The sequence below is a fragment of the Varanus komodoensis genome, unplaced genomic scaffold, assembly GCF_004798865.1.
Source record: "Varanus komodoensis strain SLA01 unplaced genomic scaffold, ASM479886v1 scaffold3, whole genome shotgun sequence".
Taxonomy (NCBI): Eukaryota; Metazoa; Chordata; class Lepidosauria; order Squamata; family Varanidae; genus Varanus; species Varanus komodoensis.
Window position 1 is genome coordinate 18,310,022 of NW_025335761.1, and position 26,376 is coordinate 18,336,397.

Consider the following 26,376-nt stretch of genomic DNA (forward strand, 5'->3'; position numbering starts at 1 on the left):
AATATTGCAAATGCACAAGTGGAAGTAGCATTTTTTTCACTTTCAGAAATAATACCCCATTTTACAGTCTCTAAAAAGATTCACTGAAAATATTGTTTACAAACAACATTGTTTAAAGAACCTGCAAAAGCTATGAGTAGGGAGAGGCAGGTGCACAATCAGTGCTTCATGTTAAGAAGCTCAATGCCTGTGGTGAGAAAGTATACAGAAGCTTAACAGTGTACACAAACAGAATACAAAAATGATTAAGCAGCTGCTGATTTATTGTTAGTATCTGATTCCCTACAAAGAAACACAAAGAAACTTGCATAGGAATTGGTAAGAAAGTGACATACCTGGCCATGAATAAACATTACTGTTTTAACTTCCCCTTTTACTCAAATTGCTTTGGGCTGCAATCCTATATACCTCTAAGTGGGAGTAACCTCCATTGAAGAAATAGGACTTGCTGTTATGAAATCCACAAATATAAAGGATTCATACCACATGAAGATTTTGATGCTGGTAGCAATTATATTGGGACATCAAAAGACTGGGCAAACTCTCATATACTGATAATGTCTCCCCAAGCCCAACCTGTATATGTTATTACATGATAGTCTGTCAGTGCACACTTTAGGCTTATATATATGGCTATGTAGACCATTCTGTATATGCTAGGGCTTACACATACATTTACACACTTGAAAGAAAACACTGATGGTTGGGTAGAGCATACCATGTACAACACATACCTATAGGGCCAGCTGGACACACAAAGGCTATATAATCATCTCTCCCTGTGTACACTTAAGGCCCACTGAAAATAGAAAACATACTGTGGTAACTGTGTGAACTGGTCTTTATGTTCCTGCCATTTATTTACTCAACTTGGCAAATATCCCAAAATATTTCTATATGTGTTATATTTAGAAGCATAGGTAATGCATGGAGAAACAACCCAAAATATGCCAATGAAGCTTTTGTCTAAAAAATAGTTTAAAGTGGAACATGTCTCATGTACAACAGGCCTGATTACTACAACAGTGAAGAATCTTTACTAAATACTGAAGGTAGAACTCCAATATAAGAAACAAGGGTTGCTGCTTTGCAGTAATTTGCAGTAAGCTGCAGAAATTTGCAGTAATAGTTAAAGCTGTCCTAGGTAATGTGTGAGACAACTCATCTTGTGTCCTGTTTTCACTACACTGTACATTTCCCTATTCCACATCACTAGTTACTACTGAATGAGATGAAGAAATAGGACACAGGTTAAGCTGTACTGCACGCTACTCAAGAGGAACTTGATACAGGGCTGCCATTTTCATTACCAGTTCTGTGTTTCCTACAACGTGTAACTGTGCTTTAAAATAACTTGAAATTAAGTGTAGCAACTTAAAATCATTTTTCACTTTTATTTTTGAATAAGATGGATTGTGAAGCATTCTTTTACTGATTACATAAAACAGCAGTCCAAAAAAACAACAACACACAAAGCAGCAGTGCAAAAAACTATAAATAATTTTGTGAACCTAGTAAGACTTGGTTTTCTAATAGTAGCCCAAAGGCTTTTTAACATAAATAGCTGCTAGAAAGGTTTTGAAGTAAGGTGTCATTGGTATGCAGATGGCACCCAGTTCAGTTTTCATCTGGGTCTGATGAGAAAGTAGAAGAGCAGAACGGGTATGCAGAATCAGTGAGGAGCTAGATGAGGACCAATCAACTGAAACTTAATCCTGAGAGTACAGAAATGATTTGGATAGGTAATTTCATTTGCTTTTGGCACTGGTGTTCAATCAATTCTAAATGGTGCAGTCTTCCTTCTGGGTCAAGTTCAGAGTTGATCCTAGTTCCAGATTTGTCACTGGAAGACCAAGGACTACAGAGCACCATTTCACCACCTGTGACTAGTGTGCTAGTTGTTGCATCTCCTGGACAGAAATGGCACTGTCATGATTATCAATGTTCTGATAAACTCCAGGATTACTGTAATATACAGTAATATAACATACATGGGCCACTCTTGAAGACTGCCCAGAAAATAGTCAACAATACAGATGCCATCATATGCAATATTATTCTAGTGCTAAACTGGTTGCCAATACATTTTCAAGAACAATTCAAGGTCTTGGTGCTGATCCTATTTCCAAATCAAGCCGTCAATTAGCGGAGGTGAGAAAGTAAGCCTCTGTTATGGCTTCCCTTGCTATCTGAAAAGACATGGATGGGAACTAGAAAGGATGCTTTTTAGCCATGGTATACCATTTAAGGAATCCTTCCCAAGATCACCAGGCACCTAACCTTTGGCACCACCTAACTACTTTATATACCATATGGCCTTTGAAGCTATGGCTAATTCTAATTATTAAAACCACTGCTTGCTATTGCTGGTAGTATTGTTATTATCATTTTATGTTGTATTGTTATTTTTATTCTGTATTGGCAGCATCCACATTCATATTTTAAAGATCTCATCATTCTAATATAGCATACTTTAAACTGGGTATGGGTAAGGGAAAGTGTGTGCTGTTCTAAAGAGGGCTGGAAAAGCACCAGGGAAAAGAAGGATTTTTGTCTTTCTGGCCCAGTGCTGTGACTTATTACTGACCAAATAGCAGCTGCATCCTTATTCAAGTGTAGCATACCCTGTGTAAACGCTAAGAAGGAGAAATAATTCCCATTGATTCCCATATTTTCCTTATGAGCTTTGTTTAACAGCAACAGTCATTCAAAACAAATTTTTATTAACAAAGGTGAATAAGGAAGTAGGTTTTGAGAAAAGTGCTGTAGATCCTCTTGGACTCTAAGGCTTAGAATATTGAGCTGTAGCAGTCTGATTATACAGCAGCACAGAAGTGATTTCAGGACAACTCTAAACTTTCACATTCAATTGTTCAGGCTGCATAGGCATCAGTCCTGTAAGCCAGTAATTCACAGCTTCACCTCCAGGTGAAAGTTACGTCCATTTCTTGAAAAGGAACTATTCAGAACTTTTGTAGTTTTTCATTTCCTCAATAAAGATTCTGAATATAGAGGACTGGAGCGTCCAAGTCCTGTGGCTCAGAAAGAGGGTTAACAGCACAATCCAAGTTCTCAGCGGAGAGAGGAAAAAAGCAATAATTCCATATGCCTGTAGCAGGAAATAGCAGGAATGTACCTGCCAGAAAAATAGGAGTGCCATGAGTAGGTGGATAGGCACGGTCCGGTACCATTTGATATTGTACAAATGGGAGCCAAAGCAATGCCCTTGGCAACGCAAGGACAAACACCAACATGTATATGCCATCAATGGTAGATTAAAAAACACCACCTGTCCCAAAAAAAGAAAATATACATTAGACTATTTTCTCAGGAACTGTACAGAGCAAACTAGAATGTGGAAAGGAACAAGAGTACATAAAGTTGTTCTAGGTACTGGTATATGAATCCATAAACTGAGCTCTGCTCCAGTGGATCCAAGCTAGGTGTCATATACTGCTCACTAACTAGTAACTGAAGAAAGAGCAAGAAAGGCTGGTGGCATGTAGACAATGTTCCCACTGCTGGGAAATTTGAAATGACACTATCTTCCAAATAGCCTAAAGTGCCTAAGCAGGGATGAGACATGGTTAGAATCTGGATTGGAGACTTCTAGGCCCTTTCCAACTGTATCATTTTATGATTCTCCATACAATGATTTCAAAATGTTGCCCTGCCTAATTTTTATCCTACAATCCTCCACAGCACTTATCCTTAGTACAATTTTGTAATCCACAGAATCCTGTGGAAAGGGAAAGTGCAGGATCAAGGCAGGGCAGGGAATACCTTGCAGCAGAGTTCAGCTGTTTGATCAAGAAACAGCAAAATTGACAGGATTTTGAAAAATACCCTCTCCCCATGTCCACTGATTAAGAGCTGTGTATTGCAAGACAAGTGATGGGAAATGAAAGTCATTTATGTCTTTATAAATGCTGCAGTTATAACGTAATGGTAGGTCACAAGTTTCAACTTAAGAAATCCATGAAAAGACGTTAGATGTACTACAAAAGGAGTGGAGAATTGACTTTGCTGCTATTCACCAGTGATTTTATCTAACTTGAAGGAGCTCAAAGCTTAGCAGGAAGTTCCTCTGAAGATTAAACCTGTACAAAAAAGCTATCAGCAGTGGAGAAATGAGCTGCCATCAGTGACATCAGAACCACTAGTCCAAAGTGTATCCATGTCAGATAGCCACAGCCAACACAGAATTTTTCAAGAGCTGCACAAATGAACTTTCAACTATTTAGAAAACAGTTCAAACAGTTTTCAAAACAACTTAAATGCTTAGAAAAATGCCAAAGTATCTCAAACATTATATTGAGACTCCTACCTGCATAATTCCAACTAGAAAGGTTATACTTCCTTCAAAGAAGTGGCCATCAAGAACTACCCCAAAGGAAAAACAGGCGCCTAAATGACCATCTATCATTGCACCAATAAACCAGGGTCCTGTAGGGAAGAAATGTTTTATATATGGAATGTAAATACAAGAATAATAGGCACTTGCCTAGCTTCCAAAGGCTGTCCCACATTAAAGAAAAAATATTTATTTGTTCAAGTATCACCATCAAGTGCTTCAAATTAGTCATTGTAATAACACTAGCTAACTGGATAAGATGCTCTTGTAAATAAGGATATCTGCTAAGTAGTAACTCATTCAATGTGTAGATAGTGAATATAGGCAGAAAGTGGACCTTAAATTTATGGTATTTTATATGATATTCTATGATTTCTGTAGTTAGCTTCCCTGAACTGCACAAGGTAAGATGAGATAGAGGTATCTAAAATTAATTTAAATTAAAACTTGTTCTCCAATAGGCATTTTTGAACAGCTACATTTAGATCTCAATCTGTGACTCCTCCTCCGCCATGGACTACTCTGCAAAATTAGGGTTGTTAGGAGAAAACAAACATAAGATTCTAAGTTGCTAAACTGGAAGTGCCATAGAAATGCTAAAACTAACAATAAGAGGAAGAATAAGTACTTTAAAAGGCGCCATATTTTTTGCATCACGTACAAGTTAATGTGAATTCAACAGTCAGCCAGCTCTCAGTTTTGTGTGATGCTGCTGCTTTCACAGTAGGACAAGGCCTTGCCATATGCTTTAGTATTACAGACAATCAGGGGTCACCACTCAATACCACTGCTGATTAGAAAAATCTGTAGCTTGCCAAATTATAAAATACCCTTATCTGATACTGATACCTAAAAAATTATTACCTGCAAATTGACTTCCACAGATCAATAACTGTCACTCTATTTTAAACTGTTCAATTTAAATTAAAATTTTGGTACTGTGTATTTTCTTGTTTGTTTGTTGCTCACATTCAAGTTGTATGGAAAGTTTTAGAGAATGCAAAAACATTTAAAAACAGATTTAAAGTTCTATTAAAAAGAGTAGAGTACAACATCTTTAGGGCTTTGAGCTAGAAACACAATTAGGATGTCAGTGAAATCATGTTTCACTGTTTCCATCTTACCTAGAGCAGTATACACACTCAACAGAATAAACCAGTAATAGAAGAAGTTTGTCTTGCTCAGGATGTGAAGAGAAAGAGTGGTATGTGCTGCCATGCTCAGAGGTCCTAAATGGGAAAGAACAAGCCATTTCAGAAAAAAAGTTTACTATTGTTTAAAACACATAAGAAGTGCTTTTTTACAGAGTGATAAATTCCGCAGCAAAGTCAAAAGGAAGTTCATTCATTGATGTGAATGGGAACTTGTTCAAGGAAACTGTGACAGGTACCCAAATCCCATGCAAGATGTTTGGGTGTGTATTTCACATTTTCTTAAAGGCTTTGAGTAGTTACATTTAAAGTAAAAATACTCAGATAAAAATAAGATAAACCCCATTTATTGAAACGATAGAATCCTATTTTCTCTGATACCATCCTTTGATACCATCTTAGAGCTAAGAAGGGCTATTCTGAGACCAACTGAAAAGGACTTACATCTTTGGAAAATTCCACTAGAAACAAATCAGAGTTCACATGAAAGAATTCTGTAATCATGGAGCAACCAACAGCACTGCCTGTTTTGTTCACCCTTAGCATCCAGAAAGTGAATTTTAGAAACAAGATATTGGGAAAAGTTGGCTTCTCAGCTTAGAAAGTCCAAAGCTTTTGGGTCTTTCTAGGTCAACTGAATAACCTGAAATGTGCCTAGAGAACTCAGGTCAGTGTAACCTCTTGGAAGAGTTGTGTAGCGCACCCCTGGCATCCAAACCTGTCAAGAAGCAGGCCAGTTTATTCTGAACTACCTGCAGTTTCCAGAACACACTAGAACCACAAATTCCATAAAGGACAAATATTGGGCAGATGGACTTATTTTGCCTCCCTCTGTGTCCTGGTTGCAAGCCACCTAATCATCATTAGCTTGTTCTGAGGTGCCAGGGTAGGTTGGAAACAACCCCAGCCAGCCACCCTTACTAGGCTTAGATGTTAGGACAACCTGGGCCCAGTGAGGGTCATTATGATAATTAGATGGCTCATGACCAGCAAGTGCAGGAAGGCAAAATATGCCATCATGGCTTATTTCCCCTCCATAACTGTGCAAAACCTGGAAATTGACTTCCACATGGTAGGAATGTAAAACAAATGCTTTCAATTATTTCACAAGATGAAATTGGCCAAAAGAACTTTTCACCATTACTAAAAACTGAAATTCCAGGCATAGGAATAGTATACAGCTGGGCAACCACTAAAGGCCAAATTCCATCTGGTTTGGCCTTTCCTTTCTATGACTGGTATCCTATATCCATCTCAGTTACTAAGCCTATTAGCTCTTCAACATTGCCTAGATTCAGTTTCAGTATAACTAATATGTAGCCCAATTTGCCCTACCAAACTATGGATCATACAATGTGCAACAGCAAAAAGTGAAGGCCTGGAAGCTAGAATTGGTTGAAGCACTTTTTCATCCTCAGAGTTGGGTCTCTGACTAATCTTACAGTTGTCTAGAAACTGTATAGGCATCATAAGATTGCTGTGTAAGTGAATGCTTTCAACTAAACACTATGTACATAACGTATAAGCAAGGGGGATCAAAGATGCATTTAAGAATAATAAGCTCTTACTTTTAAGTGTAGGCTTTCCTCGATACCGGAAAATTATCAGCAAGACAATTTGAGCTATAACCATTAGTGCAAACACTACTTGAACCTGAAACAGAAAAGAAAAATGCTAAACCCCCCCACTATTGTATCAAGTAAATCATATATAGTAACTAATGTGCCAGTGCGCTCCTTGAGTTTCAAACGCTGGTAGTGTCAAAACGGTTCTGGATAGGATGAGAATTTTCCTTTCTATGTGTTGAGGGGAGTTAAGGTTTCTGTTACTAATCTGTGTTACTGGATTTTATTGTTTATGATTTTTTTGTTTTAGCTGATTCTAATGTTTGATTGCTAACCACTATCAGCCATCAGAAAATCAGCCCACATGCTTTGAACAGAATTCTGTAAACAAAAGCATGAGTTTTGACTGGTCAAAATATATTTTATATATGCTTCACACAATATTTTATATCTCAAGAAAGTGCCTGACTCTGAAGTGTGCATGTCAGCTATTCTTCAGTGCAATCCTATGCATTCCTTCACAGAAGTCCATTGTACTGAGTGTAAAGGGACTTATCCACAGGTGTCTGTATATACTATAGCACTGAACACATTACTGGACATTACTTCTGAGCAGACATGTATAAGGCTGCACTGTTAGAATCTCCCTGGAGATCTAATGTGGGAGTAGTGCATGTTGGCTTTCTGGCAATTTAAGCTGTGCCTCTGCTATGTTCCGCTTGTAAATTTGTAAATTAAATGTAAGTATTACAAGATGCCAATAAGCCTCCAGTGATTTTCCAAATGAAACAAAGCTGCCATATGCTAGTATTCTAATATGTTAGTAACTTTGAAATGCGTACTTATTATTTGCAAAGAGAGAGAGGGAAAAGCAGAAGCTTCAGCAGAGCAGATCTGCAATTCATCATTTTAAAGTTTAATTGGTATTTTTGCTAACATATAACATTTGGTATGTGGCTCCTAGAATATGACTATATATATAGTGTTCTCCCCACCCCCTGCGAATACTCACCCATATATGGTGATCAGTAAGAAGAAGCCAAGATTCCAGAAATCCAAATTTGAGAGAGAGGTTTTCGTCCATAGCAAATTTATGAAACTGAGTAGTACTCTTACCACTGGCATCCTAAAAATGGAACACAAAGAAGAAATGAGACATTCAGTATGTGAAGGCAGTGTGACTACTATCATCAGTATTAAAATGTCTATCATTATTATGGGCAGGGTGTCTATGGAAAACAGACTTTTATTTTGCAAGAACCCTAGGTCTCTGTCAGTGAAGGGTTGGCTACTCCAAGAGATGGGCAGAGGCCAGGTTTTGTTCTCATAGCAACAGGGCCCCACTGTGCAACACTTTATCTTTTCCTTATCAGAGACAATCTACTCCTGTGGAAGAAAGAAAAGGGGTATATTCAGAGAAGGCCCAGAGTCAGCACTTTCCACCCACGGGCAAATACTGAAGCCCCAAAACTCCAGAGGACCCAACAGTAATACTAAAGCTATTACTTTTGATTTTATTTTAGGGTTTGGGAAGACCACTGGGATACCTGGCTAAAACCATCAACAATTTACTTTTCCCAGAGTGATTCTTGGTCCTGCCCATAATGCAGTGTTACTCTGCAATGCTATGTTGGGGTCTACAGGCATTCTGGGCAACTAAGATGGGGGCAGTTCTTGCCACATAGTCAGCAACTTAACTTTTTAGTGCCGGGTAGTACTAAGAGGAGTTATCAATACTCTCAGAGATGGCCTCTTTTGACAGTGCAACTGCTGCCACTTATCATGACTGCTCTTCCTCTCAGACCAGGTATTGCCAAAAGGGGCTGCTGCTGCTACCACCAGTCCATATCATTGCTCTCAACAGCTGTTTTACTGCTTGATAAAGTCACTGGGAGATCTACACAGCTGGCGCCTTGCCTGGGATCCACTCAGACATGGTTCAGGTTTTGACTCAAAGGCATGAAGGCAAAACTGGGCTCTGAAGACTCAGCCATTAGATTCAAGCCTGATTATGTCTGTGTTAACTCTATTTTCTTGGATTTGCTAGAGAGCAACAGACATCTTGGGAAACAATACAAAGGACTACCTTCTCTCACCCATTCTCTGAACAGCTCTTTCAGTATAATTTGCCCAAGGATGTTCCCTGAGTGATTAAGGATAAGCAGGAATTCACCTAGCTTTTCCAAGTCAAAAATGTTCTTAAATACATTTTTCAGTTGAAGATTATGAGAAGCATTATAGAATGATAAGAGTAGCACAGAGCTCACCTGAACTGTTACACTTATCTCATGAAACCCTTGACTATAGTCTTGGGGGACCCATTTCAGTACGTAGAGTGGTCCAGATGCCTTAGAAGCATTCCCGAAATGAACACCATCAATATTGACTTTGACAAACTTGATAGGAGAAGGAGAGAAGGCCAAAATTCTGAGTAAAAAAAGAACAAACCTAGTATACATTGTGGAACTTGTTAAGATGGTATCACCACTATTACATTCTTATTCCTCATACAAGACTGACTCTCAAATGAGGCATAATAGGGTGTTTATCCTTTGACAATGTGGGAGGCAGATATGTCTCTGAGATGAATAGGAGAGAGACTCTGGAATCAGATAAAAGAATTTGCTTGTACACTTTGTAGTATTAATTTAAAAATAAGTTTTGAAATTCCTTAAAAGTTTATCCTATGACACTGTTAAAATACTTAAGAAATAGGTTAAGAGATGCAACACAATATGACCTGTTGAACCAGTCATTTATAATAAGTTCAAATTTGAAATAATTTACTGTGTTAATATGCAGATACAAACAGCTGCATATATGCAAGAAACATTTCTTTAAAATGTCTAAAAATACATTAGCTCACCTGATATGGGTAGAATGGAGGATTCTTTGTAATGGTTCATGAGCAGAGCTGCTATAAAGGAATGACTTGGGATTGGTGATAAGAACTACAGGCCATTCCTCAAACCGCAGGTCAGCAAAGCTGAAAAGGTCATGATCGAAAGCCAGAATCCGGTACCTGATATTCAGCAATTAGAACAATACCGTTTTAGTTACCAAAGAATATTCTAAGTGACAGAAGATTTCTATTATCTGGTTATACAATTTAAATTATTTCTTTAGTTCTCTTTGCTTTTATTTAATTGAAGCTTATCTGCTTTCTAGATTACAAGATGATGGCTTGATCTGATCTCCTGCACCAGCCAATTTTTCTTCATTTTTGTTTGCTATAGTTATCAATTAGATTTATTTTTAAACAAGAGAAGAACAGCAGTCTGAGAAAATGGCCTGCTTTGCATGTAACAACCACTCCCGGATTGTTGAAGCCAAGTGCGAACACGCTGCTTCTTGCCTGCTCATTGCTTCCACTTTGCATCTGCTGTCTGAAACAATCCAGGAAACCCCATTCTCGGATTGTTAGGAATGATGCCTAAATCTGGCATTTTGGATCACTGAGGGTTAAACCAGCCAAAGTTAAAGCTATGAGTTGTTGTTTGATTAAATCTCTGGGTTGTTTAACACCCAACAACCCAGACTTCCATTGTGCTTTTGGATCTTTCCACTGTAGCTGGCTTTGATCTTAATTGTATTTGGTTATATTTGGTTGTATTCTGCTTTAAATTTATATTTTTATTCTACATTTTTAATAAGTCACTGTATTTTATTGTTTTAACTTTGTTTTCTGCCCAGAAAGGTATGGCTGGTGGGCAAGACTGAAGCATAATAAAGAAATAAATGCAGGAACGGGGGTTTTCAAAAAGCAGGTACAAAGTGCAAGTGATGAGCAGTCAGAAGACAGCATGCCCACCTGCTCACACACAGCACAGCATGACATTGTTAATGGGTAGTTTAATTCATGACTTGACTGGGTTTTCATAACATGACAACCAATCATGAGTTGTCACCCACAATGGATTCTTATGTTGTATGAATGCAGTCTGATTTCCATAGGGTATCTTGTCCGAAGGCAACAAGTCACCATAACAACCATAGCTTGTTTTAGGGATTGCCAAACCGACAATGGGTTATTGTGTTGCTTGAGCCTGGGCAATAAACCCCAAGATGGGTATGAGGAACTGGCCTGAAACTTGCTTGGCAAAAGAGACAAAACTTCTTTGCTACTCTTGCCAAGCTTGCCTGGGCACTCAGCAGTGCCAATCACACTCAGGCAGCATGAGTGGGTGCCTGGCACTGGCTGGATGCCCCCTCTTCAGATCACAAGCCATTCCAGCTTGCTGTGGCTTTTTCTACTTTTAACTTTTGTTTTCACAATTCAAAAATTTCCAGATTGACAGTTGGCTTTCTCAATCTCCATTCTGACTAACACCAATAATCTGTTCAAATTGCCCAAACATCACATAGGAGAGGCTGTTGGTAGTTGGGAAACAGTTTTTTTCCTGTTTTCTAAAACCAGGAAGCACAGTTCCACAAGTATGGCAATTGGAAGACTTGGCTGGGTCAATGTCCTGGGGAATACAATAGATGCAAACCCTGAACATTGATGCAGAAAGTCTCCAAATAATCCCCCCTCTTCCCTTTGGCTTCTCTTGACAGCTGTCAAAAAATAAGCTGTCAAAAGGAAACAAAGGCACAAGTGATCTAGCCTCATGAAATGAATGTGGTAGAATTTATATCCCCTTCCCAGCAAGATTCTTTCTCTGTGTCTCTCTTTCATCTTTGTACTAGTTGTCAAACTCTAGTTTCTTTTAAAGTGGTTTAATTTGAAAGGGCTCCCCACAGATTCTTCACAGGAAGATATGCAGACATAGCTGTCAACACTGTCAAAGTGCCAGTTCCCTGTAAAAGGGTCTGGCTCTCACTTTTCTGTTTTCCTACATACCTAAAGTTTACTTTTTAACAACTATAAAGATGAAAAAAAACCTAGAGCTGAGTTAGAAATCTCATGAATTCTTTCTGGCCAGCTTTGGGCAGTATCCAACCATTCTGTTAGCACAAATGGAGAATGCAATTAACATTACTTTTACATAAGCATGGTTGCACAAGCAGTTGTGCATTTAACTTGCACAAAGTGCTGTGTGATCAACCGCACATATCTGTTGTTCTAACCAGCTGTGCATTCCACATTCACAGCCACTTATATAACCACTTGCACTAGCAGTTATACAACCAGTTGAACACGTATAATGAACAACCAGCTGCACAATGGGAAGGTTCAGATTTCCACTGGAATTCCACCAGCGCTGTTTGAGCTTGTAAAAGGACTTCACCAGATACCTTTTGTTTTTTGGTACCCACACTGCTACCCAATCTCAGCTACACAAGAGTCCTGAATTTCTACATTCTTTTAAAAATGAGATTTAAATTAATTCCTAACAGGAAAGATCCCCAAATGTCTGAAAATTGATCCAGGAAGTTTCTTCTCCAGATAACAGGTGTGTTAACCATTGTTATGACTTAATATGTTAGCTAAAGGCTCTGAAACACAAAGCAAACAGGCAGAATACCAGTAGCACATTTTACCTCATGCAAGGGCTAAAAACTCATACAAGGGTTCTCCAAGGGCTCCTGTGGAGACCCATGCTTTGCATGTAAGCTGTTCCTTTTAATTAGATGACTTACAATTTTTCAAGTAAAAAAGATTCCAGTATTTATTTCATGGTGTTCTATGGTACTGTTAATTAACATTACTTGTGAAATGAAAATTTACTTACTTCCTGTTATACTTCCAGTCACCCAGTTCCAGTTCCAAAGTGCCATGCTGATGACGAGTATGTAGGGCTGGCATCAGACCACCCAATGTATGGAAGTGCCCACACAAATAAGCAGTGGCAGAGCTAATCAAAAAGATCATGGTTATTGCTGATTTTGGAAAAGAAATTCTAACTGCTAACTAATTAAAAATATAGGCTAAAATCAACTTATTCCTAGATTTTTAAATTAGAATAGCAACAAATACATTTCAACCGAAGAAGAGAAGTATTACCGCATTGCCATTCGAATTCCTGGAGAACTAGAGATGATTGAGGAGGTGGGATAGTGTCCAAACCAAATGGAGTGGTTGCTGTCACGACTTCCTGCAGCCAGTGAAGACAGCTCTTCCATTTTATTCTGAAATGAAAGAACGACAGCAAGACTTTTAGTACACTTTCCTATCATCCCAAGCTGCACCTTTCTATCTACCTAGTCTCAGAAACGGGTGTAAAAGTTGGTGGTGCTGGGACTGACAATGGGAACACAAAAAACCCTGAGGGTCCCAGTGCCAATCAGGGATAAATCTCTCCACCCCCTTTTTGTGAGAAAAGATCACTTGTGCCTTTGCTTTGAATTGACAGCTTGCCTTTTGGCAGCTGTCACGACAGAGCAAAATGAGAAACAAAAACATTGAGAGCATGGTTGGAACTTGTTGCATTTTCAAACAGGCATGCAGGTAAGGCTTCCCATTCCTGCACCCACGCAAATTCACATTTCTGTATCGCCAGACTTCTGCAGCTCTGGCTATTTTTTTGGTAAAAAAATGAATAATAAAACTGTTAGTGCTATTTAGGTGAAATTTTTTAAATTCTCATCCACCTACGCTCTTACCTAGTCATCTCCCCTCTTGTTTCATCACCCTGAGCTCAGTTGTATACCATGGAACTGGCTGGGCTCCACGAGAAAGAAGAGGATGCTTAGGAACAATTGTGTCAACTGCCTGAGTCTTCTCTGCATTCCATTGAACAACTTAGGCTTTGACAGAAGTGCCAATCATGTCAGCTGGATATTCCTCCAGAGATCTCTGGAAATCCTCTGGATCCATCAGTCTCTGGGGGTGGACCATCTTAATAGGTCCTGCACCATTGCAGAGGGAAAATGGTGCCAATAGGCAAAACCACACCAGAAAATGGTCAAACCATGACAGTGGAGTTAAAGTTAATCCCTCCACATCTGAACCACCATCTTCCAGATATGTCGAAAAAACCAGGTCCAACGTGTGCCCCATTTTAGGCATTGGGCCAGTGACATGTTGAGCCAGTCCCATGGTTGTCATGATGACCAAGAAGTCCTGAGCTGTCCCAGACAGAGTGGTCTTGGCATGAATTTTCAGGTCCCCCAGAAAATTCTGGGTGTCTTCAACACCAGGTCTGAGACTACAACTATCAGCTCAGGCAAGGAGATTGCTGGGCAGCAATTTGGGCTCTACAACAAAATCCCTAATCGGTCCTGAGTGTACAAAGTCAGGTATAAACACTCAAACCTGGCCTGCTTGGACTGGAAGTCTGGTGAGAGAAAGCGTGTTTTTATAGACCATTGCCACCCCACCCTCCCCGGCCCTCCAGACGACGCTGGTGCTCCACCAAGTACCCAGGTGGGCACAGCTGAGAGAAAGCATCACCCCTGCCTTTCCCCACCTTATTAAGACCATGAATACTTTCCCTGCTAAGGTGAAAGGGCAACCCTAATTTCTCAGGAGCTCCTTGTACGTATATTAGAGTCCATGTGAAATTATGAAGTAGGTCTGATCTTTAAGTACTATCACAAGAGGTCCATTATTGGAAAAAGAAAACAATGATCCTAAAAGGTTAGGACTTAACACAAATATGTTCCTCTGTCTGTCTTCTTAGTACTTCCTTAGTACTGACTATTTTGAGCACATCTTTCTTGTAAGGCAGCTACATGATTTAAATGTAATAAATTTTGCAGGGAAACAGAGAAATGCAAAATAAACATTCCAGTCTAGACCTGAAATTCTACAAAAACACTAATTTCCAAATCAGTAAGAATAATATTGTTATGGAGTTTGCTATCAGATTTTTGCTACTATTGCTGTGGGCTTGCCTAAAAGTAATTGAACCTTTCCTGACAAAGTAATGTTAATAGCTTTGGATAGTCAGGTGAAGCCACTCACATGGAAACTAATTTTAAGACACTTTGAGACTGTTTCTGGTGGTGGGAAGCAACCCAGGAATTCAGTAAATAAGAATAATAGAATTCTAACAATAATTCTTAGAAGATTGTTGTGTAATAAAAAAAAGGGACTAGGGGGGCAATCTTTCCTAGCTGAAGATGATCCAATGTAGGTTTCTGTGTGAAAAAAACCTATTTAACAGGATCTAGGGATTAAGGGGTGCCTCTGCATAAACCTAATATGGTGCAGTGTACTTTGTTTTGTTGAAATGATAGTTTGCCTCCACCTGCATAGCAATAAATAAACTCAAATATTACAAAATGCTATAAATGCCCAGTGATCCCAAATCAAGAAAAGCACTTCATCCTTGAAATTATTATATAACAATATGAAATTTGACAGGCTAATTTGGAGATATCAAAACAGGAAGAAAGCAAAACCATAATGAACAGTGTTATAAGACAAATTATTCAACTACTATTCTGAAGATTTCATACAGATTTAGTATACATGCAGGTATCTTTTAACAAATAACGTCAAGGTTTTACTGGCCACATAAGAAGACAAAGTAGTGCTGGAATGAAGTCTTTTTTATGTTACCGCATTTAAGATCCCAAAGAAATTGTAGGGTTTCTTGAGGCCTGGACTGAGAGTTGCATCCACACAGATGAAAGAATATTTGCCAAAAGGTGTACGGTGCATATAATGGAAGGAACCATCTTTCTTCCAGGCAGAGTATTTTCTGTCAAAAAGATGGGAATATTGTATTAGAAAAGTCCAGAACAAGGAAATTGTGAAAGACAATTAAATATTTATTTATTTAGAAAATTTCTATGCCACCCCATTCGCCGAAGCCTCGGGGCGGCTCACAACATAAATCAATTAAATAATATAAATTAACAATATAAAATTAACAATATAAATACACACTTTCCCATTAAAATTCCTGGGGTGGTGAAAGAAGGGGATAAAGAATTGCATTTGTCCTGAGATCAGTAATAATTTAAAACACTGTAGACATGAAATTACATATTATGTAATTAGAATTCTCACTCTCCTACCTTCAAAAGGCCAAGAAGTAAAGCTGCATGGAAGTTATAAAAGCAGCAGGAAAGAGAAAGGAATGATACAGGTAAGCTGTCTACTAAATGCTTATTTGCTAGATTACACAAATAAAGCAACTTGTCCTAGTATATATTCCTTGTATGCACCACACAACTGAAATGCCTTCTGGACTGCTCAACTCAGCATAACACACTGACCTACCTGTAGTAATTGTTGACACTCTCCAGGTTTGGAACATTGAATGTATCTACAATGAAAATGGCAAATAATGTTTTAGATCATATTAAGGAATGGAAGAAGGAGTAGTCTAGATTGAGAACAATGGTAGTTTGAACTTGAGAAGATGTAGGATCAAGTCTTTGTTCCCGTTAGACTTAGGTAAAAAGATTTACTCTACAATATAAATGCACTAACATGGTTTTACTTTGGAAAAATGATCATTATTAATTAAGAATCTTCTCACTAGGCATCAGATACTAAGTGAATTGCTATGGAATAATACCAAAACAATTAAATACTATTTGATCTACACTCATTTTGTTATATTTTATCCTACCTTCCAGCAAGCATTGGCATCCAAAGTGGGCTACCGTTCAAGTATAGATAAAGGCACATTATAATTATATTAGAGATGTAAGTAGCAGGCTATCTGGTGCTCTCCACTGATGCAGAACAAATGAAAATCCCAGCTCTAAATTCTTGGCACACTTGCTGTGAGCTGTTTTTGTGATATTCATTCTAAGCTGTGAGAAGGGGTAGATTCTAGGTATTCATGGTAATGGGCTGGATGAGGGTCAATAAACTTTAACTCAATCCAGACAAGACAGAGGTCCTGTTGGTGGGTAGTTTGGGCTCCGAGGTAGGTGACTTGGACCTTGTCCTGAATGGGGTTGCACTCCCTCTAAAGGACAGGGTCCGGAGCTTGGGAGTGCTCCTCGACTCAGAGCTGTCTTTGGAAGCTCAAGTGACTGCGGTGGTGAGGAGCGCTTTCCTTCAGCTTTGGTTGATCAATCAGCTGCATCCCTACCTGGAGGACGATTGCCTGGCGACAGTGACACATGCAGTGGTTACTTCCCGATTGGACTTCTGTAATGCACTCTACGTGGGGCTGCCCTTGAAGACAGTCCGGATACTTCAGATGGCGCAAAACAGAGCAGCCAGGTTGCTGACGGGGACTGGGTGTTATTCTCACATAACCCCAGTCCTCTACCAACTTCACTGGCTCCCCATCAAAGTCCGGGCCCAATTCAAGGTGCTGGTTATCACCTACAAAGCCCTTAATGGCTTGGGTCCTGGATATCTAAAGGAATGCCTGCTTCCATATTTGCCCTCCTGCCCCTTGAGATTGGCGGCAGAGGCCCTCCTCCGGGAACCCTCTGTGAAAGATATTAGGAGAGTAAGTACCCGGAGGAGGGCTTTCTCTGCGGTAGCGCCCCACGTATGGACTGTGCTCCCCAGAAAGGTCTGCCTGGCACCGTCGTTATTTGTTTTTTGGCGCCAGGCCAAGATCTTTTCATTTAAACGATATTTTAACAATTGTTAATATTATTTATTGGTTTTAAATTTTTATAGCCAGGGTGATTCCAGATTTTATATGTATCTATGTATATGATTGTTTATTTATTATGTTGGAAGCCGTCCCGAGGATGGATGGATGGATGGATGGATGGATAGATAGATAGATAGATAGATAGATAGATAAATAAATGGAGGAACAGTTTTCATAAGGTATTGGTCTGGATTATGTTTTTTACAATATTTAGTTTTATTTCTATTAGTGTGCTTATTATGGTTTATAGTAATTCCATCTTCCTCTATGATATCAAGTATAGAGTTAATGAATGTAAGTCATTTTGGGACTGCTTTTTGCTGTAAGAAGGACTGCATACATTAAATATTACAATAATAGTAGTAGTAGTAGCAGTAAAAATAACAATGATAATAATTACCATGATTCCCTTTTATGTCTATCCATTTGGTTTTCTCCATGACCTTAGACCTTTTTAGGATTGTCTGATAAGTCTGCCATTCCACCTCAATCTGATCAGACCCAAGTTGATCCTTTGTTTTTCCATCAGTCACATCACCTGTTAATGAACACAATCTGCATAATACATGGAAGAAATGCACAGCAAAGGAATTCGACGTAAAGAAAATACTGATCAAGTAACCAGCAGTGTTTAGATCCTGTACAGGCAGTGCTGACCTACAACTGATATTGCCAAGAACCCTCTCAAAAGATCTTAATGTATGCTATCTAGACATTCATATATTCTATACCTCCACAGGCCACAACCAGCTTTCCCAGATGCTGCAGGATGAGTAAATATTGACATGCCTTGTGAACCAGGCCCATGCACATTCACCCATTGCACAACAGTATTTCTCAGATCACTATGGTGGTGCCTAGCTCTGTGTATGGTGTGGGGAAGGGGATGTATGAACTCTGCCAGAAGAATGGCGAAGAGGTCTTCAAGGTACAACAAGTAGAATTTCCCAGTGTGTATAAGCCAAGATGGTTTACTGAAGCCACACCAAGGCCTTATGGACTTCAGCTTCCTACAGAGAAGACCAGAGATTATTACTTTGAAGCTGTCTTTCCCAGTCATTCTGTACATAAAAGATGCCCTTGCTGTAAACATGAAGCTGTTTGCCCCCTGAAGTAGCTATGCTTCCAGGAAGGCCTCCCTCCATACTGACAGGTTTGGCCATAGTGGAAGCAAACAACACTATAAAATCAATGGCCACAGGTGTTGTCTTTCATTCCCAGCATGGAGAGAGAAAATGGCACATCACTCACCCAGACAACTTTGGAGGCCCATGGAGCATCTCTGGCCTATCCAGGGAACCAATACAGCCACAGAAAAGAGAAATATAGGCTTTCTTTCTCTTGTTTTTATTTTGCAGCCATATGTCATCATATTCAATAAATTCAATATTTCATCTTTGACACAGGCAGTTTTGTTTCTTAAATATTCTCAAATGTAAAGTGAGGTGCCTTGGCTGAATTATTTATTTATTTATTTATTATTTCGATTTATATCCTGCCTTTTTCCTACAAAAGGCTCAAGGCAGCTTACATCTCCTCCTCCATCTTATCTCCACAACAACAACCCTGTGAGGTGGGTTGGGCTGAGTGTCTGTGACTGGCCCAGAGTCACCCAGTTGGCTCCATGGCCGAGCAGGGACTCAAACCCGGATCGCCTGAGTCCCAGTCCCACGCTCTTAACCACTGTGCCACACTGGCTCAATTAGGTCCCTGAGGGGAGGGTGACAGTCCCATTTTAATAACAGTCTTTTAACTAACACATATTTCTAGTTCTGAGATTAGCAGGAAATGGTGAGCAATTGTTCTTTATCTCCGGGTATTTCCACTAAGATGTGATTCAGTCTCATATAGCAAGATAATATGTTAGCCCATTTTCAAGTACTGTATAGTATCATCATTACCCAAGTCTTTTGTATCATGTCTGATTTTGCATCCTAATTTACTCAGTGTCTATTTCTTAAAATCCTGTTTTCTGCTTGATGCAACCCCCAAACCAACTTATAACAAGATACAGTGGTACCTCGGCTCACAAATGCCTCAGTTCATGACCAAATCAGGTTGCAAGCAGAAATTTCATAAAAATTTTCCTGCAGGTTGTGAACTTCGCATGGGGTGACAATCGTGATCGTGCATTGATCTTCCCTGTGATTAAAAAAATATTTACAGAACATTTTAACTTTATTTACATTGAACCTTATGGGGAAATTTGACTTGGCTCACGACCAGTTTGGGTTGCGACCAGAGTCATGAGCCAAGGTACCACTGTATGTTTAACTATAATTACATCTAAGCAAATAACACTGTATTTTTGTTTCACACTCTTTCCTCAAGCTATCCAGACTTAATACTTGCAAGTGGCCCTAAATCCATGGGAAAGAGAAAGTTATAAATACGTTAAAAATAAATCAACAAGCAGAGCCATCCAATGCACCCACAAAAGCATTTACAGAGCTGTTGGATGCTTTGGATTCCTAATCTGACATTAGAGTTGGAATTCCATGCTTGAATGTCCTTTCCCCTCAAGCCAGCATGGAAAGAACTACGAGGTCCATCTTATTACTTACTCTGTGGTAGTAAGACTGACTTCAGAGAAAGGCTAAAGAGGTGAGGAGAGGAGGCGACTAGGTCCACAAGGATACTATGTCCAGGATCAACCAGAAGTACAGGAAGACAGCCAGTGCCACCTCTCCAGGCAAGGTGTCTCAGCCTTTTTTCTGATTGCCATATGAACTATGACAGAAACTTGAGAATATCAAGGCCTCTCAGCAAATCATCAAAACCAACAAGGGGTTGGGAACCCAGACATTGAAATTCAATAGAAAATAAGACTTAAGCAAAGATTGAACAGGTGGAGGGGGTGGAGGAAAGAGAAGCATAGGAATGATTACTGAAAATATGTCTGGATTAATTCCTATGTCTAGGAATTCCCTGGCCAGTTATCTGAGTCACCCATTCCTAAACGGAAATTCCTAAGTGACAAGGCTGGAGTTTTTATTTCAAATCCAGGACTAGCTAGCATTATTTATGTTATGTCCAAGATTCAAGCTCAGAGAACTGTAATACATTCCACAAATAAATTAGAGTAGGAATAGAGGTAAAGGGAGAAGAGTTATACCTCACCTGTTACTAAAACAAGTGCAGGCTGAATTACAGGAATTGTTTCCACACAGAACCTTTCAAAATCAGAAACTCGTTTAGGGTCCAGAAATTTACTGATGTGAATATCCGATACCTACAAAAAAAAAGCTTAATTTCATAACCAGCACTTTTGAATGTCTCACAAACCCAAAGGCAGTACTGACCCAGCTCCTTTACATGCATGTATATTAAAATAAAAATCAGCATTAGCTTTACATTTTTATTTCTGGAAAGAACTAGTTACCTTATCACTAATACCACCAAAGTCCACCTGACATATTCACCATTACAGCAAGACACACTCAAGCAATATTTGCAGACAAATTTGTTTCTGACAGCACACTACATATTGAATACCTTTCTCCTGTTGCAAACAACCAGGTCAAGCACCGCTTATCTCTCTTGTTTAAAAAATTAAAAGCAATGTCTGAAAAATACAGTAAGGCTTTTGGATAGCTATATATTTTATTACGGATAACAGGTAAGATCACGGTTGCCCGATTGTTTAAGTCATTGCTAAGGTTTTACCTCTGTTACCAACAGCGGGTCAGATTTCTACCGGAAGTAGCGGGCTAGTCAATCGGTGGACTTGCCTGAACTATCCAAAAGAGCTTGTCGGCTTTAGCTCCGGGCACCGGCTCGGCGGCGAAAGAGCGGGCTTCCACGCTCCCCTGCTGTGGCCCCGAAGGGCTATACCAGTCTATTACCCCCGCAAACAGCGCGGCCACGAGCAGCCCGGCCGCCAACCACCGCATTTTCCCACGGGCCGTCAGAATCCACTGGCGCCCGCCTGCCCGGAGAGCGGGCAACACCTCCCCGTGCTCTGCGGGTGGCTTGGGTGCGCCCGCGCGTAAAGAGCAGGAAAGCCCCCGATGACTAGAACCACGCTTTCTCGTCTGTTCCGGGGAGTGCGAAATTTCCCGTCAGAGTTCAGGAGGAGGAAGGACCCGGCCAGCAGGCGGCCAAGGTGGAGCCTGCGTAGGTTCAGTTAAGCCGGCGACGGGCTGCAGTAGCAGGGTAACGGGCAAGGCGGGCATAACAAGGACTAGTCGACCCTCCGCCCCACACACACACTTAAACCTGTGCAGGGTGTTGCCTTTTCCGGTTTTGCTAAATTTGTATACTGCACAGAGGACTTGGTTAATAGGTGGCATAAAGATATGATAGCTAAAATTATAGAAATTACTTTGGATTTAAATACCATCAGCCTTCCAAACCACTTCGCAAGCTACTTTTCACACTCCTGCGTGTCCAGAGTCGTTTGAGCTTTTGTATAATGCTTGAATATGGGGCATAGGGTGTCAAAAGGGATACTGGGTGTAGTTAATAATGCACTTGTTTAGAAAGTAGCCGGTATCAACATCTTATTTACAGTATTTTAACCTCCATTCTTCAGCCCCCACCCAAAACTTCCAGAGCAGCTTTCAGGCTGAACCAGTTACTGGATTGACTTCTGCAGACAACAGGATCTTATACATAATCTATGAAAGTTCCACTGAATACAAACTTACTCTTGGAAAATAGAGTATAGGATTGCAGTCTGTATATTAAGTGCAATTCTGTATGTGTTTTCCAGAAGTAAACAGAGAGCTAGTTGTAGCATGACGGTTACAGAGACTGGGGCTCGGCTGATGTGGGTTCCAAACCCAGCTTAATCATAAACCTTGCTGAGGGAGTTTGGGCCAGTCACAGACTCTCAGCCTTACTTACCTCACACAGTTGTGAGGATGAAAAGGAGAACTTGTAGGCCAATGTGATTTCTGTGCAAGAGGCAGAAAGACAAGGCATAAATAGTAACAATGGTGTTTATAAACTTATTTCAGCCTCAAGTGTGTCAAAGTGTATTTGAGGACAAACCCTAGCAATCCTAATTGCTATAAATGTACTAGCTATTTTTGGGAATTGGAAAGGCCCTAATTTGGTAATTGAAAACTCATTCTGAACCAGTAACAAAAAAGACAAACAAAAAACAAACAACCCTCCCACTGCTCTGCTTTACTGTTTTCGTATTGCTTTCCTTTATTTATTTTGTTCCTGTAGTTGTAATTGATTACTAATAGTATACTTTTGTGATGTTTAATATTTTATATACACACTGCTTAGAGATTTTAGCATATTGGCCCACAAACATTATTTCATCAATGAAATAGGACAGTAGCAGCGATGTAACACTTAACATTTTCTTAGCGCAGTACTTCCCAGTACAGGGTTCAAGGGAACAATCCCATCACCCGCAGTCAGCATCTTGAGGAGGTTTAGGATTATTCTTAATTTCCAGATCAGAGGTGCTCTGACTTAAGAACAGGGAACTGGAATTCCAACCTTCCTCCCCCACTTTCTCACTGTTGCTGTAGAAAGGGCTGCTCTCCAAGGATGGAAAATTGACCTCAGAGAAGGATAAAAGGATGCATTTTGGTGGACAGAGAGGAAAGTCGATTAAGAGGCCAGTATACAAGTTATCCTGAAGCCATTTCAGATCCCCAACTTTTTGTTGTTATGTCTTCAACCTATTGTGACCCTATGAAGGAAAGCCCTTCAAAATGCCCTCTTCATGACAACTCTGCATAGAGGGCCCTCGGGCCAATATAACGGAATATAAGTTTAATAAATAACTCCATTCAGCTCCTCCAAGTTCAAGGCCATGGCTTTCTTCAGGGATTCAATCTGTCTCATATTTCGTCTTCCTTTTCTTCATCTGCCTTTGACTTTCCCTAACATAATTGTCTTCTCCAGTGAGTCTTGCCTTCTCATGAAGTGTCTGAAGTATGACAGCCTCAGTTTTGTCGTTTCTTGCTCTGAGGTGGACAGAAATAGTCATCTAGTGATAACTGCAAGGCAGGATGATGGGGACACAAAGATCTCCATCTCTGCTTCTCACAGTCTGCACTGACTTATAAGCATTATGGTGGGATTGTATCTTAAAGAACAAAACAGTCGCTGCTGACATTCTAATAGACACAATACAATTTACTAGCTGTCATGTAAAAGAAAAAAAAAGGTGAGGAAAAAGTCTAATTCAAAATATGTGAGTACTATAAAAGACAATTATTAGCATAGAATTGACAGTAGGACTTCTGAAACAAACTCTGAAACATATGCTCAGGGGATTAATTAGGTAGCATGTCAGCACATAATTGATAGATAAGAAAATACAGATGGGGAACAACAAGCTGAATACAGAATTACAAAAAACATGAAACAGTACAAAAACAAATCCAGTGCTAAATCCAGTGATGCATTTGCTTTTGAATAAGCCTGGCAAATTTAAATGACATTAAATTAAAATGAAAAGATCTTGCCTGGTGTCAAAGAGATAACAACACATAGTGCTTTATTAGGTCATGTATAATGCTTTATTAAGGTAGAATTGTTAAAAATTCTGCAAAACTATTCATATCAACTCAGAAATAATTCAGTGGGTATAGGATTGCTAACTTAATGCAATATATCTATATAAAATGTAAAGATCTTCAGATTTTCAATCATGTAACTTTATAAAAGCAGTGAAAATAGTTTTGCTATTGTGTTAGATCACAAAGACAGTGTTATATTGTGTTAGATCACAAAGACAGTGTGATTGAATGCTAAAACTTGGAATAAAACTTTTGCTTTATAGTCTTGTTTCCACCATTATTCAGTAATTTACACCTTTCAAAACATATTCTAAGTATCCATAGTTACAATGCTTGCTTGGTTAGCACCATGGAGGTGATGAAAGAAAAATGGCTGTGTTGCATGCTGTAAGCAGAAGGTTGATAGATGCAATCTTATGCACTAAACTTCATGTATTCTGTGGCAAACACTGACTCTATGGTTTAGCATCATAACCATGAGCCTAGGGCTCATGTGTCCCCCCTACATGACTCCAGTCCTCCATCAGCTTCACTGGCTTCCCATTGAAGCCCGGGCCCAATTCAAGGTGTTGATTATGACCTACAAAGCCCTAAACGGCTTGGGTCCTGGCTACCTGAACGAGCGCTTACGTCCGTATATGCCCGACCGCCCTTTGAGATCTGCGGGAGAGTCCCTTCTCCGGGAACCCTCCATGAAAGAAATTAGGAGAGTAAGTACCCGGAGGAGGGCTTTCTCTGCGGTGGCGCCCAACCTATGGAATTCACTCCCCAAAGAGGTCCGCCTGGCACCGTCGTTACTGGTTTTTCGGCGCCAGGTAAAGACCTTTTTATTTAAACATCATTTCAATTGTTAAAACATATGATCTGGCCTGGGCAACTTCTTCTTCCTTCTCTTTCTCCTCCTATATTTTTATTTTATACTGATAATTTTAATTTTGTATTTGTAAATCAATGTATTTTTGTATTGTTATATTTAATGGTAATTTATTATGTACTATTGTATTTCAATGTATTTTATCATGTTGTAAGCCGCCCCGAGGTTTCGGCAAGGGGCGGCATAGAAATGTTATAATAATAATAATAATAATAATAATAATAATAATAATAATTCTCTTCTGGCATGACATGAAGAGATTCGGCACTTTAGCTTCCATTTTCAACTTGTTAATATACATCCTCTGTAAATGAATATATAAAAGGATCTTGTTTGACAGAGGTATGTCTGAGCAGTTTCATTTCAGTGATGTACACAAATATACAAATTTTCTGAATTATAGATAAGAGACAGTATGAATTTCAACAGGAAATTAATCAGTTCATAAACAACAAATGATCTTAGTTATATTGAACATTACACAGAGAACTGTACACCATAGAAATCCACACCTAGGGCTGGTGAAGTTAGCTTAAGGAGCACTTGAAGTCTACATCAAAGAATGTTGTGATTAGGAAGGAAGTTAAAGATGCACATGCCTGGTTCTGCCAGTTGGGACTGAAGCTATGTAAATCGGGCTTCTAAGCCTTATAGGAAGGAGGAAGAGACTAGGGATTGAAAGCATCTATAGATTGCTCATTGGCAATTTCAGTGGTGCCCACATTTTAATGCCTACTTGGGAATACTCATCCCTAGAGACATATCCCAAATGATCAAGTTAAATTTGATGTTGATTATACCACAGGATATAGACACATGGGCATCTCTTAAACTTTGTTTGTGGAGTAAGGTTAATACAGTTCTTTGGAGAAGCACTGCAAATACACTGCCCTTTGACATTTCCACATTTTTCTACATTGCATTTATAAGCTGCCTTTTTCCTCTTGAAGGACCTGAGGAAGCTTAAATCGTTCTCCACTGCATTTTTATCCTCACAACAAGCCTGTGAAGGAGGTTAAGTTGAGAGTGAAGTAGCCCAATGAATTTCCTGACTAGAACCTGCCTTCTAGGTCTGCAGTCCAACATGCTAACCGCTTCACATTTTGTTAACAACCTGGAATTGAAATAATTGCCAACACCATGCTTCATGCCGAGGATGGTACCTTCAGGAAATGAACACTGTTGGCTTTGTGCCACGCATAGTATTTTGTGACAAAGCTAAAAAGTTCAATTTTATTTATTTATTTAAAACAATTCTATGCCACCCCCATCGCAACAAAGCCTCGGGGCGGCTCACAAAGGATATATAAATACATAAACAATAACAATGTAACAATTAACAAAAATTATTAAAAGACCCCCGGTGCATTCTCGGCTAAAAATTATAAAATCCTATTTTAATTTTGGTCTCATAAGATCAGGGAAATTTTTTCCATATGTTTGCTGTGTGCTTTTCCTTGATGTTTTGGCACAACGTT

The 26,376-nt window shown here is 39.4% G+C and overlaps 2 protein-coding genes across 8 annotated transcripts in view; one reads left to right on the forward strand and one right to left on the reverse strand.

The window, feature by feature from the left end:
• Positions 1-19,077, forward strand: part of PTGR2 (prostaglandin reductase 2) — a 41,517-nt gene extending 22,440 nt beyond the window's left edge. For all 6 annotated transcript variants that reach the window (XM_044435781.1, XM_044435783.1, XM_044435780.1 and 3 more), the window contains 2 exons: positions 15,990-16,051; positions 18,063-19,077. In XM_044435781.1, coding sequence (XP_044291716.1) covers positions 15,990-16,051; positions 18,063-18,134 — 134 coding nt within the window. In that variant the 3' untranslated portion in view covers positions 18,135-19,077. The remainder of the gene's footprint in view (positions 1-15,989; positions 16,052-18,062) is intronic.
• On the reverse strand, positions 1,375-21,538 carry TMEM62 (transmembrane protein 62). Of its 2 annotated transcripts, none has more exons than XM_044435777.1 (14): positions 21,265-21,538; positions 20,654-20,765; positions 17,934-18,071; positions 16,186-16,231; positions 15,520-15,661; positions 13,018-13,142; positions 12,746-12,868; positions 9,937-10,092; positions 9,338-9,497; positions 8,083-8,196; positions 7,074-7,158; positions 5,479-5,583; positions 4,328-4,446; positions 1,375-3,289 (listed from the first exon to the last, which is right to left on the reverse strand). In XM_044435777.1, the coding sequence occupies exons 1-14, from the start codon at positions 21,424-21,426 to the stop codon at positions 2,960-2,962; spliced, it is 1,917 nt and encodes a 638-aa protein (XP_044291712.1). In that variant the 5' UTR covers positions 21,427-21,538; the 3' UTR covers positions 1,375-2,959. The 2 variants fall into 2 exon arrangements, with proteins under 2 accessions (XP_044291712.1, XP_044291713.1); XM_044435778.1 differs by lacking the exon at positions 21,265-21,538 and adding an exon at positions 21,200-21,236.
• Positions 21,539-26,376: the final 4,838 nt, after the last annotated feature.

What these genes read in the sequence shown, in the direction of transcription:
- TMEM62 (XM_044435777.1), bottom strand. Translation starts at nt 21,426, where the DNA reads ATGCGGTGGTTGGCGGCCGGGCTGCTCGTGGCCGCGCTGTTTGCGGGG. An exon ending in AGGAAAGCCTACACTTAAAA is followed by an intron (nt 5,584 to 7,073) that starts GTAAGAGCTTAT and finishes TTTCCCATTTAG; the next exon opens with GACCTCTGAGCATGGCAGCA. An exon ending in GAGTGTGTATACTGCTCTAG is followed by an intron (nt 4,447 to 5,478) that starts GTAAGATGGAAA and finishes TCTTCCCTACAG; the next exon opens with GACCCTGGTTTATTGGTGCA.